General features: G+C 27.0%; 1 protein-coding gene across 2 annotated transcripts in view; it reads left to right on the top strand.

Annotated features, from left to right (window-relative positions):
* Positions 1 to 13,421, top strand: part of LOC135951205 (uncharacterized) — a 155,844-nt gene that overhangs the window by 88,815 nt on the left and 53,608 nt on the right. For both annotated transcript variants that reach the window (XM_065500810.1, XM_065500811.1), the window contains exon 4: positions 9,029 to 9,479. In XM_065500810.1, the coding sequence (XP_065356882.1) occupies positions 9,029 to 9,479 (451 nt within the window). The remainder of the gene's footprint in view (positions 1 to 9,028; positions 9,480 to 13,421) is intronic.

Raw genomic sequence — 13,421 nt, 5'->3', positions numbered from 1 at the left:
CTTTTTTCGGTATCTTTTTATATTGAGTCTATCTGATATAATGTGTGTAGTAATTTATTTGTTTAAGAAAAAAAAACAACAACAATTTAATGATACATAGAAAAAACTATTTCTTAAACCGTTTCAATTCAAATATTTGTCATATATTGAACTGGTTTCCATTATCTCATAATTAAATCAAGTATTCATTTGCTCTAAAACAAAATTTCTTGGTATTTTCTATTGAATTTTGAGTTTTGAATTTAATTATTTTGTGAATTGAATATACAATTTTCGTTATTTGTTGAATTTCAAATACAAAAATTATTGAATAGATAATTTTCGTAATTGAAACACAAAAGATAACAAAAATATGTTTTCTGTGTATCTTTAAGTATTCGTATTCGCTGATGACGAAAATTATTGTTTTAAGATGTATATAAAAGAAAATTATGGACTTTTTGGATTGCAAAATAAAAAAATATTTGTTCTAAAAAAATGCATTCGAATTTAGTGCCAACAAAGCGTCACATGCGGTAAGTTTTGCTTTACTTATCTAATTTAGAAAAAAGTGCCGCTGAAGCACACCGCACAGTGGTATAGAAAAAAGAGGGAAATAAATCATAAACAATTTCACTTCTGCGAGATGTTTAGTTTTCATGGAATACTTTTTTGAAAAATGTGACAAGAAATGGCTTTTTTTTGAGTTTTTGCATAGACGCGAAATTAAATTTTTATTTATGAATATTTTTTAATGAAATTTTAAAGTTATGTAAATTTTTCTATTAAAAATGGAAAAATAAAAACGAAAAGTGGAGAAAATGGAGAAATATTTCGACGTGAACACAAACAAAGAAATATAATCGTTTTAAAAATTTAACTATCCGAAAACACTTTCTCTTTGCGCATGTGAAATTTCATTTAAACTGGATTCAAACCGTTTAGAAGTTACATATTTATTTCCCTCTTTTTTTTCTATACCACTGTGCACCGATTGTTCACCAAAGCTTATGTTGAATGTGTTCCATTTGTTTCAATGCGCGACAGATGGTTTGTTCAATTCAGAAGTGGATTTTGATACAGAAGACAAATATCGCGTAGGACATCTTAACAAGTTTGAAGACCAAGAATTGTAGGCATTACTTCATGAATATTGAAAAAGCAAACCCATAATTAATCAAAAACTAAAGAAAATGTAAGCAAAAGTGGAAGCAAATTACACAGAACAATAGTTGTAGTTTATTTACGATTTCAAAAGAAGAATGTAAAAAAAGAAATAATATAAAAATAAAGTATTTTAGAGTAATTCATAGTTATTGCTGACTGAGTGTAGGTCCTTAGCAGGGACTTTCTATGCATATTCAAATAGAATAAAATATAATACTTACTACAATCAATGTACGAATAGGAAACTGTATTTGTAATACGTATATTGAAAGCCACTTTCCTTTAAACAGTGGAACTGTTTAAAAATATACATATGATTAATATTTATTTGTGGTTATGTTAAACATTTGCCCATAACTTAACTATTCCCAATGAATTGTAACTTTAACATTAAAATAGTATAACTAGAAGTCATGGCTTTCATATGACATCAATCATTTAAAAATCTATCCATAATTACCATAGTTATACAAAAGAGAAATATTTAATGATACTAGACGTATGATTAATATTAATTAAGAGGTTAGTTTGGAAAATCTTGTATAACTTTAGCAATTATTGTTAGATTTTAAAACTTTAAAAGGAATATAAAAGCTAAGACTCCAATTGCTTAAACTTGAATAAAATATTTAGAAAAATATTTCATCTTTATAAAGAAAATTAAGCAAATTTTACAATTTAAAACAAATTACTAAAAAATAATTTAATTAAAATTTTTGGTCATTAACTTTATAAGTTCTTTTTATGGTTTTTTCATTCCATTATGAAAATCAAATATTAAACAAAATCAAGGTTATTTGTTTAAAAAAAATTTATCCAATTTTACTTGTTTATAAGGGGTCTTTTCCCTGGCAAGTATTTAATATGTAGTATTTAATATGTTTTAATTTTTTGACGTTCTCTGATTGTGAGTGGGTACGCTTTATCACCAATCAAAAAATTCGATACAACATTATATGACTCAGGCAGTGGTGGTGGTGAGGGGACTTTGAATTTACTTGCTTCAAGCAATTTGAAGAATGTAGATCCAACAAATGTACAGCCATCACTTTGCTTTGCTCTTCCTCCCACTTCTTATAAATATGAATACGATTTTCGCGTAATAACATTAAAAAAACCATTTTAGCAATTAACCGCTCAGTAATAAGCCACTTATATATTGATATATCAGTCACGTATGGAAGTTATTTGGTGGCTTCGGAAAGTTGATTTCTACATACAAACGGACATGGCTATATCCACTCCACTACTTATCTATAACGATGCAGAACATGCTGTATATATTTTATGTGGTCAGAAATGAAAAAAACATATATACAGAAAAAGTTCTACTAACGGACAGCTTCGTCAGCCGGACAGCTCCCGTAGTCTGAAAAATTTCCCGGTTCCATCTTTTTGGTGGTAATTTTAAAGCAAATTAATCTGCATTAGGTGGACGGATGCAAATACCATTTTTCCTTTAAAACATCTCCCGTAGCCGAACAAAATTCATAATGAAAGATAGACCTGAGCCAAATTTTACGTAACACAGTGATTCCCCTTTCTCAATTCTTTTGTATGAAATGAAAGATAGATAAAGAAAGTTAGACAATATTAAAGTGCACTTAAATGTATGGAAACACAAGCATAGTTCTGGGAATCATAGAACCTTTTTCATAACATTGACATTGACAATGACTGTGACTTCATGATTTATTATGAGAAACTTCTCTCAAGATTTTAATAAGAAACATCCATCTTCATTTGTCTTAAACAAATACAAATATTTCTGAGAAATTCCTACTGGGTCTTTGCACAAATCAGTTATAGTCTTAGTTATAAAAATTGCTGGTTAGCAAATATTAAGAATGTATGAAAAGTGTAGTAAAATTTGCCACGTTCTCTCATTGTATGAAAGTAGTAGTAGTAGTATGTTGTACAAAAGGAGTGTAACTGAAGTAATTTGATATCCATCCATGAACGTGTAATAGTCTGTGTTCATGCCATGAAGATCTATGTGCAAATAGAAATGTGTATGTTTGGTATATTGGCTAAGGAGTTCATATTTTATTATTGGCGTAATAGTTACATAGAAACAAGCTAAATAGTAAATATAAAGATTATACGTTTGGTACACAAACTCAAAGCTTGCAATAAACAGTGGGACCAAAGGATAAGAAAATATATGAAAAATGGGTTTTAAATCAAATAATATTAAAGTTATTCAATGAAATTATAAATATTCAAGATGCTACCAGGGGATTAATTTCGTATTTCTTGGTTCGTTTATTTAGATTAATAAAATAGTACTATTCGAAAGAGAAAAGGTACTTTTATGTACCCTTTCTTTAATATAATTTCTAGTTACATATTTATTTTGTTAAAATTTTTAAAATTATTTTTTAATTTACAGCTAATAATTGATTTTTGGGTAAAGCTGATATGTTTTTAAATTGGTGTTATGAATTGAATGTCTTGGCTTTTATATGCTGCTAAAAATTTAAAAATCTATAAAGAATTGCTTAAGTTATAGGCCATTTTCCTAACTAACCTCTTAATTAATATTAATCATACGTACATTATAACTAATATTGAAATCTACGACTGATAAGAAAAGAAAAAAGAATTTCATAAATTCGCAATGTAAATAAAATATTAAAATTGTATTTTATATTATAAGTAATTACATCCTGCAGACAAGCCAATAGGCTTCGCGGGGTTAGAATTAAGAGAAAATGTAAATAAATTTCAAAGTTAATAAATAAATAATAATGAAAAGTTAGTTAAGTTAATCTACGATTGATAGAAATTAACGATTGATAGAAATCTACGACTGATAGAAATCTACGACTGACAGAAATCTGTGATCGATATAAATCTATGATTGATATAAATCTATGATTGATAGAAATCTATGATTGATAGAAATCTACGATTGATATAAATCTACGACTGATATAAATCTACGATTGACAGAAATCTGTGATCGATAGAAATCTATGATTGATATAAATCTATGATTGATAGAAATCTGTGATTGATAGAAATCTGCGATTGATAGAAATCTACGATTGACAGAAATCTACGATTGATAGAAATCTAAGACTGACAGAAATCTATGATTGATAGAAATCTACGATTGATAGAAATCTATGATTGATAGAAATCTACGATTGATAGAAATCGATGATTGATAGAAATCTACGATTGACAGAAATCTACGATTGATAGAACTCTACGACTGATAGAAATCTACGGTTGATAGAAATTTATGATTGATAGAAATCTGTGATTGATAGAAATCTACGATTGACAGAAATCTACGATTGATAGAAATCTAAGACTGACAGAAATCTATGATCGATAAAAATCTATGATTGATATAAATCTATGATTGATAGAAATCTGCGATTGATAGAAATCTGTGATTGATAGAAATCTGTGATTGATAGAAATCTATGATTGATAGAACTGATTGATAGAAATCTACGATTGATAGAAATCTACGATTGATAGAAATCTATGATTGATAGAAATCTATGATTGACAGAAATCTACGACTGATATAAATCTACGACTGATAGAAATCTATTATTGATATAAATCTACGATTGACAGAAATCTATGATTGATATAAATCTACGACTGATAGAAATCTATGATTGATAGAAATCTACGACTGATAGAAAACTATGATTGATAGAAATCTACGATTGATAGAAATCTACGATTGATAGAAATCTACGATTGATAGAAATCTACGATTGATAGAAATCTACGATTGATAGAAATCTACGATTGATAGAAATCTACGATTGATAGAAATATACAATTGATAGAAATCTACGATTGACAGAAATGTATGATTCATAGAAATCTTGAACTTGATAGAAATATTGAACTGTCCCTACGTACAACTGTCTTTATTAGGATTGCCAGGAAGAAGACTCTTTATAAACAAGTAAAATTGGATAAATTAATGATTGTTTTAACCATATTAAACCATAAAAAGGAACTTATAAATTTAATGACCATAAATTTTAATTAAATTATTTTTTAGTAATATGTTTTAAATTGTAAAATTTGCTTAATTTTCTTTTATATTCTTTTATTTTCTTTTATATTCTTTTTAAAATTTTAAAATCCAACCATAATTGCCAAAGTTATAGGAGATTTCCGAACTTAACGTCTTAATTAATATTAATCATACGTCTAGTATCCTTATTTTTTTCTTTTTGGTATATCTATGGTAATTATGGATAGATTTTAAAATTATTGATGCCATATGAAAGCCATGATTTTCTAATTATACTATTTTAATATTAAAGTCATAATTTATTAGGAATAGTTAAGTTATGGGTAAATGTTTAACATAACCACCAATAAATATTAATCATACGAATATTTTTAAGCAATTAGCTTGGAATTTTTAAATTAATATTTTAGTTAAAAGATAATTTTATTGTCAGGTAGAAATCTACGAATTTGTTGCAATTCATGCTTAAATTTCAAAAATATTTCTAGTTTGATATCAATTTAGCTATATTTAAAATCTTTCATTTACTTAAACACTTCCACTGTTTAAAGGAAAGTGGCTTTCAATATAAGACTTCACAAATACAGTTTCCTACTCGTACATTGATTGTAGTAAGTATTATATTTTATTCTATTTAAATATGCATAGAAAGTCCTTGCTAAGGACCTACACTCAGACAGCAATAACTATGAATTACTCTAAAATACTCTATTTTTATATTACTTTTTTTTGCATTCTTCTTTTGAACTCCTAACTAAACTACAACTATTGTTCTGTGTAATTTGCTTCCACTTTTGCTTACATTTTCTTTAGTTTTTGGTTAATCATGGGTTTGCTTTTTCAATATTCTTTTCAACTGCAGTTTTGGCTGGCCTTTGATTTTCGTTGTGGCCATTTAGAGTTTTTTTGTTTCTTCATTTTAACATCATTTAAGTAGTAATTTTAGTTTTTAATGTTTTAATGTTCTTTGGAGTTTTTTTTGATATCTTTTTTCCAAATGAAAGTGTAGTAAAAGCAGAGTTTAATGTAGTGGTGATGTTTAAAATTAATTTATTGAATTGAAGTGGAAATAACATGGTTATATAAATGTTTACAATATTAATGTAGAATTTTAAATAAATTTACTTTGTGTGGAAGATAGTTTTGGTTAAATACAGTGGAATTGAGTAATAATAGAAATTATAGAATATTTGTTTTAAATGGAAATAGGGAAGCTGCTAAATATTGTAATCTATTTCCATTTCTGGGAGGTTTTACTGTCTGCTTAGTTCAGCTCATATTTAATTGCTTTTAATTTGTTCTATTTTGGTTAAAGTGTTTTTATTAATAAATTAAACTTATGTACACATTAGTGTCCTTAATTTGGTTACAAGTATGTTAAATTATCTTTCGTAAATAACCACAGAGAAAGAGCAGTTGCTTTCTTGAACGTAGGAATCTACAATATAAATTTGATTCATTATATAAACAATGTTAAATAAAGCTAAAGAACCACAGGTTAACTGAAATAAATTTGAACTACATAGAAATTATTTATATTGCAAAAATGAAACAAATTACAAAATAATATGAACCTGAAAATCTTAGGTACTTAAAGCTGATGTAGTTCAAATCAGTTTTTATCTTTCTCTATCATTTGATTGTTTATTTATTCTGTTATTTTTTACTGCTTTTTTTGTAAATCATATTTATGATTGTTCCTGCTAATTGCTTCTCCCTTTAGTTTCTTTATCAATATTTTTATACACATATTGTATCCAATTTATATCACTAACTTGTCAACTAACATTAAATCGTACTTGACAACTATTAAAAAGTTTTATTGGTAAATATAACTGGTATTAAGTTGCTTGCTACTAAATACAAAAACTAATAGTTGCTTTAAATTCAACTTGGTTGTTTTCCTTTTTTATTATTATTATTTTATTACCAACTACAGCTACTAAAGAGAAAAAAAGTCCAGTAAAATAAATATTTTATGTGCGTCTGCTAGTACTAAGGGACTGTGACTAATAACATTACACTTGTAATGTCTTAAAATGAGCTACCATAAATATAGTGGTAATAGTTATTATGGACAAAATTATGGAATTTTTTGTAAATTAAAATTTTATTTTTTAAAATTTAAAAATTATTTTTTAATTATCAAATAATAATCGATTTTTTGGTAAGGATGATAAGATTTTAAATGGGAATTATGAATCGAATATATTGGCTTTTATAAGCTGCTAAAAATTTAAAAATCTGTCAATAATTGTTTAAGTTATTGGCCATTTTCCTAACTAACCTCTTAATTAATATTAATCATACGTACAGTATAACTAATATATGCAATTGTACATAACTTTGTCAATTATTAAGGAATTTTAAACTTTTTGATGTCATATGAAAGATAATATAATGGAGTACATGATATTGTTATAAAAACATAGATTAAGTGAGTATTAGATTGTCTAAATATAGTTAGAATCAACTTTTTCTTATTTTTTTTTATATTTTTAATATAAGAATTACCATAGCCTAAATATGGTCATACATTCTATAGATACAAATTTTATAAGAGATTTTTTTGGTTTTGTTAAAATTTAAAAATTGATTTGAAATTTGCAGCTAATAATCGATTTTTTGGTATGGATGATATGGATGATATGGTTTTATATAGGTATTATAAATCTGAAGCCTTAGCTTCTATATTGCGTCAAAAATTTAAAAATCTATAAAGAATTGTTTAAGTTATAGACCATTTTCCTAACTAACCTCTTAATTAATATTAATTATACGTACTGTATAACTCATTTATACTTTTGTACATAACTTTGTGAATTATTAAGAGATTTTATACTTTGTGATGGCATGTGAAAGCTAATACAACGAACTACATGATTTTGTTATAAAAACTTAGCTTAAGTGAGTATTGGATTGTCTAAATATAGTTGGATTGGAAATTTTTAAAATTTTTTTGTTGATTTTTATTTTCAATATTTTCAATATAAGAATTACCATAGCCTAAATAAGGTGATACATTTTGTAGATACAAATTTGATAAACATTTAAAAATCTGTCAAGAATTGCTTAAGTTATAGGTCATTTTTTTAACAAACCTCTTAATTAATATTAATCATACGTACAGTATAACTAATATATACTTTTGTATATAATTATTAAGAGATTTTAAACTTTGTGATAATAAAACGGAGTAAATGTTTTTTCTATAAAAAACTTAGATTAAGTGAGTACTGGATTGAATTGAACTATATCATATTTATTTTGTTAAAGTTTAAAAATTATTTTTTAAGTTTCAAATTATAATCGATTTTTTGGTAAAGATAATATGGTTTTATATGGGTGTTAAAACTATGAATCATTGGCTTTTACATGCTGTTGAAAATTTAAAAATCTGTAAAGAATTACTCAAGTTATAGACAATTTTCCTAACCAACCTCTTAATTAATATTAATCATACGTACAGTATAACTAATTAATACTTTTGTACACAACTTTGTCAGTTGTAAAGGGATTTTAAAAATTTGTATGTCATGTGAAAGATAATGCAACGGAGTACATGTTGTAGTTGGATTGAAGTACATTATATAAAGCACCAAACTTAAATACTTATAAAATACCCTGTAGCGTATACAAAATTCTCTTTGTATAACTACAAAACTTTTCGTGTTGATTTCCCCCATTCCTTCATAATGGAAATCAAAAGTAAAAGTTGTCAGCAACTTTTGTCGCAGTAACTCTTTATATAAACTACTAGACCCTTCATTCTTGTTTAAGTATGACTGACACATACAAAAAGCCAATATTATTTTAATGATTATTATAAAGCCAACAATAACTTTTATCGTTTTTTTCCATTTCTAGGTATGGTGGTCACCCTGTCCCAGTCGTGAATGCCCTGAAGAACCTGAACTCGAATTGGCTGTAAATCAATGTGTTGATTACTGTTTGTTGCAAGAATCAGCAACGACAACAACGGCCTCAACCTTATTTAGTCCATCAACAGAGTATTATGCGGCAACCGATACAACAGCAAAAACAACACAAAAAACAAAAGCAACAACAACAACAACAGCAGCAACTTCTATGCCATTTCTAGCAACATCAGCAGCAGCATCACCATCATCAGCAGAATTCACATCTAGCACAACACAGCAGCCATGGGGCATAGCCGATGGCGCAGCAATACAAACACAAACACCAACAACAGCTAGAAGTATATTCCAAGATGTACTTAATATGTCAGCGACAATGTTCCCGCCAGTAGTGACATCTTTATCCTCAATGTCTATGTTAGAACAGCAAGATTGGAATCGTAAGTACTACTTTGTGTTTCTGCTAGTTATTTTGTGTATTAGTGAGAGTGGGTGTGTGTAAAAGAGTGCTGGCTTGTTATTGCTAGAGGTTCTTTTCAGTTTTCGTTTGCACATCATTTTATTTTTATACCAGCTGTCAAATAGTACAAACTTATTATTAAACTTATCAATGTAATAGTTGTGGTGTTGGCTGAGATTTTTTATTTGAACTGTCCCTACTATAACTGTCTTTCTAAGGGTTGCCAGGGAGAAGGCACTTTATAAATAAGTAAAATTGGATAAATTAGTGATTTTTTTAATCAAATTTAAAAAACAAATAACTATGTTTAATATTTGATTTTCATAATGAAATGAAAAAACCATAAAAAAGAACTTATAAAGTTAATGACCAAACATTTTAATTAAATTATTTATGAGAAATGGGTTTAAAATTGTAAAATTTACTTAGCTTTTTTTATGAAGATAAAATATTTTTCTACATCTTTTATACTGGTTTAAGAAATTGAAGCTTTAGCTTTAATATTCCTTTTAAATTTTTAAAATCCAACCATAATTGCCAAAGTTATAAGATAGTTTCCAACCTAACCTCTTAATTAATATTAATCATACGTCTAGTATAATAAAATATTTCGTTTTCGCATAACTATGGTAATTATGGATAGATTTCGAAGTTATTGATGTTAAATGAAAGCCATGACTTCTAGTTATACTATTTTAATATTAAAGTTATAATTTATTATGAATACATAGTTAAGTTGTGGACAAATGTGTAACATAACCACAAATAGATATTAATCATACGTATATTTTTAAACAGTTTACTTGGAATTAATGTTTTATTTAAAAAAAATTAATTTTTCTTGTCTCTTAGATAATTTGTTCTTTGCTGTTATTGTTTTACGCATATTTGTTTTATTGAATTTTTTAAAATTTTTAGCATTTGTTTGGAAACACTTGTACAATATAAATTTATTTAAAGTATTGGCTATTGTCAGCTATGATCTTTTACCATATTTCTGGCAACAAATGCATTCCGAGTCAAAAGAACTGTTCATCTTTAGAGGCCAAAAACGAATAAAGTGAAGCGTATCCCAGTGAGAGCGTTCTCCATCGAAACAAATAGTAGTCGGACAGGCAGGGTCTGTACAATAAAGTGGCAAAACTTCATTCTATGTAGGTTTTAGCAGGTATTGCAACATGTGACCAAGCGTTGTCATGATGGAATATTACCGTTTCATGTCTGGGCATTTTCTTAGCGTCATGGATATTTGTTTTTGGTGTCGATTCGGCTGGTTGGCCGGGATTCACATACGATTTTTTAAGCATACAAAAGCGCCATATAAGAGTAACGTTACTGACTGACTGAATGACTGACTGATTCATCATCGCACAGCCGAATCGACTGAAGCTAGAATCATGAAATATTAACTGTGGGTTCCTCCCTCCCTAAAACGATCCACTAAGAAGGGATTTTTGCAAATTCTAACGTTTAGGGGGTAAAAAAGGGTAAAAACTGGTAAATTCGGTAACTTTATATCTTCAAAACTAATAAAGATACAAAAAAACTTATAATTGCATGTTACTCCATTTAAAAAATAAGCTGACAGGTATTTCGTACTTTTTCGAAATTCGAACCTTTTAGGGGAGAAAACGTGTAAAAACTGTATTTTGGTACTTTTTTAACACCCTATTTAAACCAATAAACATAGAAAAAAAATTTAAATTGTAATCTTTACTCATCAAAAAATAAAAGATATACGTTTGGTACTTTTTGGAAATTCGAACCCTTAAGGGATAAAAATTGTGTTTATTTTTGGTACTTTTTCATAAAATATGTTTTTCTATAATTTGACATAGACATACGAATATTTTACTTTGAGCTCCCACCACGATACAGAAATTTATTTGAATAAAATTTCACCACCGCAATGGGGATAAAAAAGGTATCAAAAAAGGGATAAAATCGGGAAAATACATTTTATTTGAAATTATTAAGCCAATTTTGATAATGGTCTATAGCTTAAGTTATTCTTTACAGATTTTAAAATTTTTATCAAATTTTAATCTATTATTTGTATGACAATGATCAGGCTATATAAGGTAATTCTTATATAAAAAATATATAAAAAATTAAAAAAAAAAATTAAAAAGTTCTCCCAAAAAATATTTAGACAATTCCATATTCACTTAATCTAAGTTTTTATAACAAAATCATGTGCTCTGTTCTATTATCTTTTATATTTCATCAAAAAGTTTAAAATCGCTTAATAATTGACAAAGTTATGTACAAAAGCATATGTTAGTTATACTGTACGTATGATTAATATTAATTAAGAGGTTGGTTAGGAAAATGACCTATAACTTAAACAATTATTGACAGATTTTGAAATTTTTAACAGAATATAAAAGCCAAGACATTCGACTCGTATTTATATATAGTCTTCAGCGTTCTTAATTCTGTAATTTATAACAAAAGTTATTGTAAATTTTCTAATGTAACAGCTAAATTAATATTAATCATAGGTCTAGTTTGAAAAAGTATTAATTTTTGCTATAAGTATGGCAATTTGGGAAAGATTTTTGAATAATTGATGTGACAGCTATGTCTTCGAGTTATAGCTTATTAAGTTACAAGTTTATTTTAACTTAGTATGTTTAAGTCAATTTAAAATAGATTGCTAGATTGGAACATTTTATAATTTATGCAATGTTTTTTTTTTAATCTAACATATAATTAAATACAATCAAATATGTTTTTTTAATTATAGTGTTTCAGTAATAAAATACTAACACCACAGAAAATAATGCATAAAGTTTATTTTTTTTAAGCGAATATGATTTGAATAATTTGCCAAATTTGTATAAAAAAATTTAATTTGATCTAAATTGTTTACCTAAACTTATACCATTCATACTGTGTTTATGTTTTCAAAATCTGTGCATATTTGGCCAAGTTATAGGTAATATTCCAACATAATTCTAAATTAATATTAATCATACGTATAGTATAGAAAAAGCTTATTTTTCGTATAACTCTGGATAATATGGAGAGATTTTAAAATAATATTTTTTCCATATGCATACGGAATTATAGGTAATATATATGTAAAGTGCTTTTTCAGACTTTAAAATTGCAAAGGATAAAGTGTTTAAAATTTTATAAAATTAATATATAAAACATTTCTAAAATCATTAAGTTTTATTAACTAGAAATTTCACTCTGACAACCCTTAACAATAATATCATTCATATCTATATTTATATGATTATACTCATACTTCCCTAGTTTCAACACCCAACATCCTACATACAAAAGTAGCTGTAGAAATGTGTTTGAATGAATTTCTATTTGATTATGATTTTATTACTCTCAATTGTGTGGCTGGCTGACAGGCTTCCCTCCTCCCTCTATTTAGCACAAATGCATATACGGCGAGTGCCTGTTAGTCTGCTGTGTCTGTGCTGTTTTTGTCATAATGTCAAAATGTCATTGAGACTGTGTTTGTTTGTGTGTGTGTCTGTTATAAATATAGATTGTGAAATTAATGAAACATCAACATTTTGATTGTTTCAACATGATTTTGAGTAGTTTTTGCTTCACCAGGCTTAGTTGCCATTGCTGTCTGGTTTATTAAGAGAAAATTGCTATAGACGGGATCATATTGGCATTTTTATTGGTATTTTATTATATGGTTGTTTTAGAGGGAACAATTTGTGTGTTGGAGAATTATAAATTAAATTAACACCTGATGTTGATTTCTTTAATTATAAGGAGGGTAGTGTATGCCTATAGAAACATATAATTACGGCTAACCAGTAGAGTCCATAGTGATACTAAATCAACAACCACAATAATATTCGTGAAAAACTGTATATAAATACTGCCCTGGCGAATGAGTTATATTGAATTTCATATGTATTAAATATTAATCATACGCCAT

The sequence above is a fragment of the Calliphora vicina genome, chromosome 2 (genome assembly GCF_958450345.1).
Source record: "Calliphora vicina chromosome 2, idCalVici1.1, whole genome shotgun sequence".
Classification (NCBI taxonomy): domain Eukaryota; kingdom Metazoa; phylum Arthropoda; class Insecta; order Diptera; family Calliphoridae; genus Calliphora; species Calliphora vicina.
The sequence above is the reverse complement of the archived record's forward strand: the minus strand, read 5'-3'. Positions and strand labels throughout refer to the sequence as shown.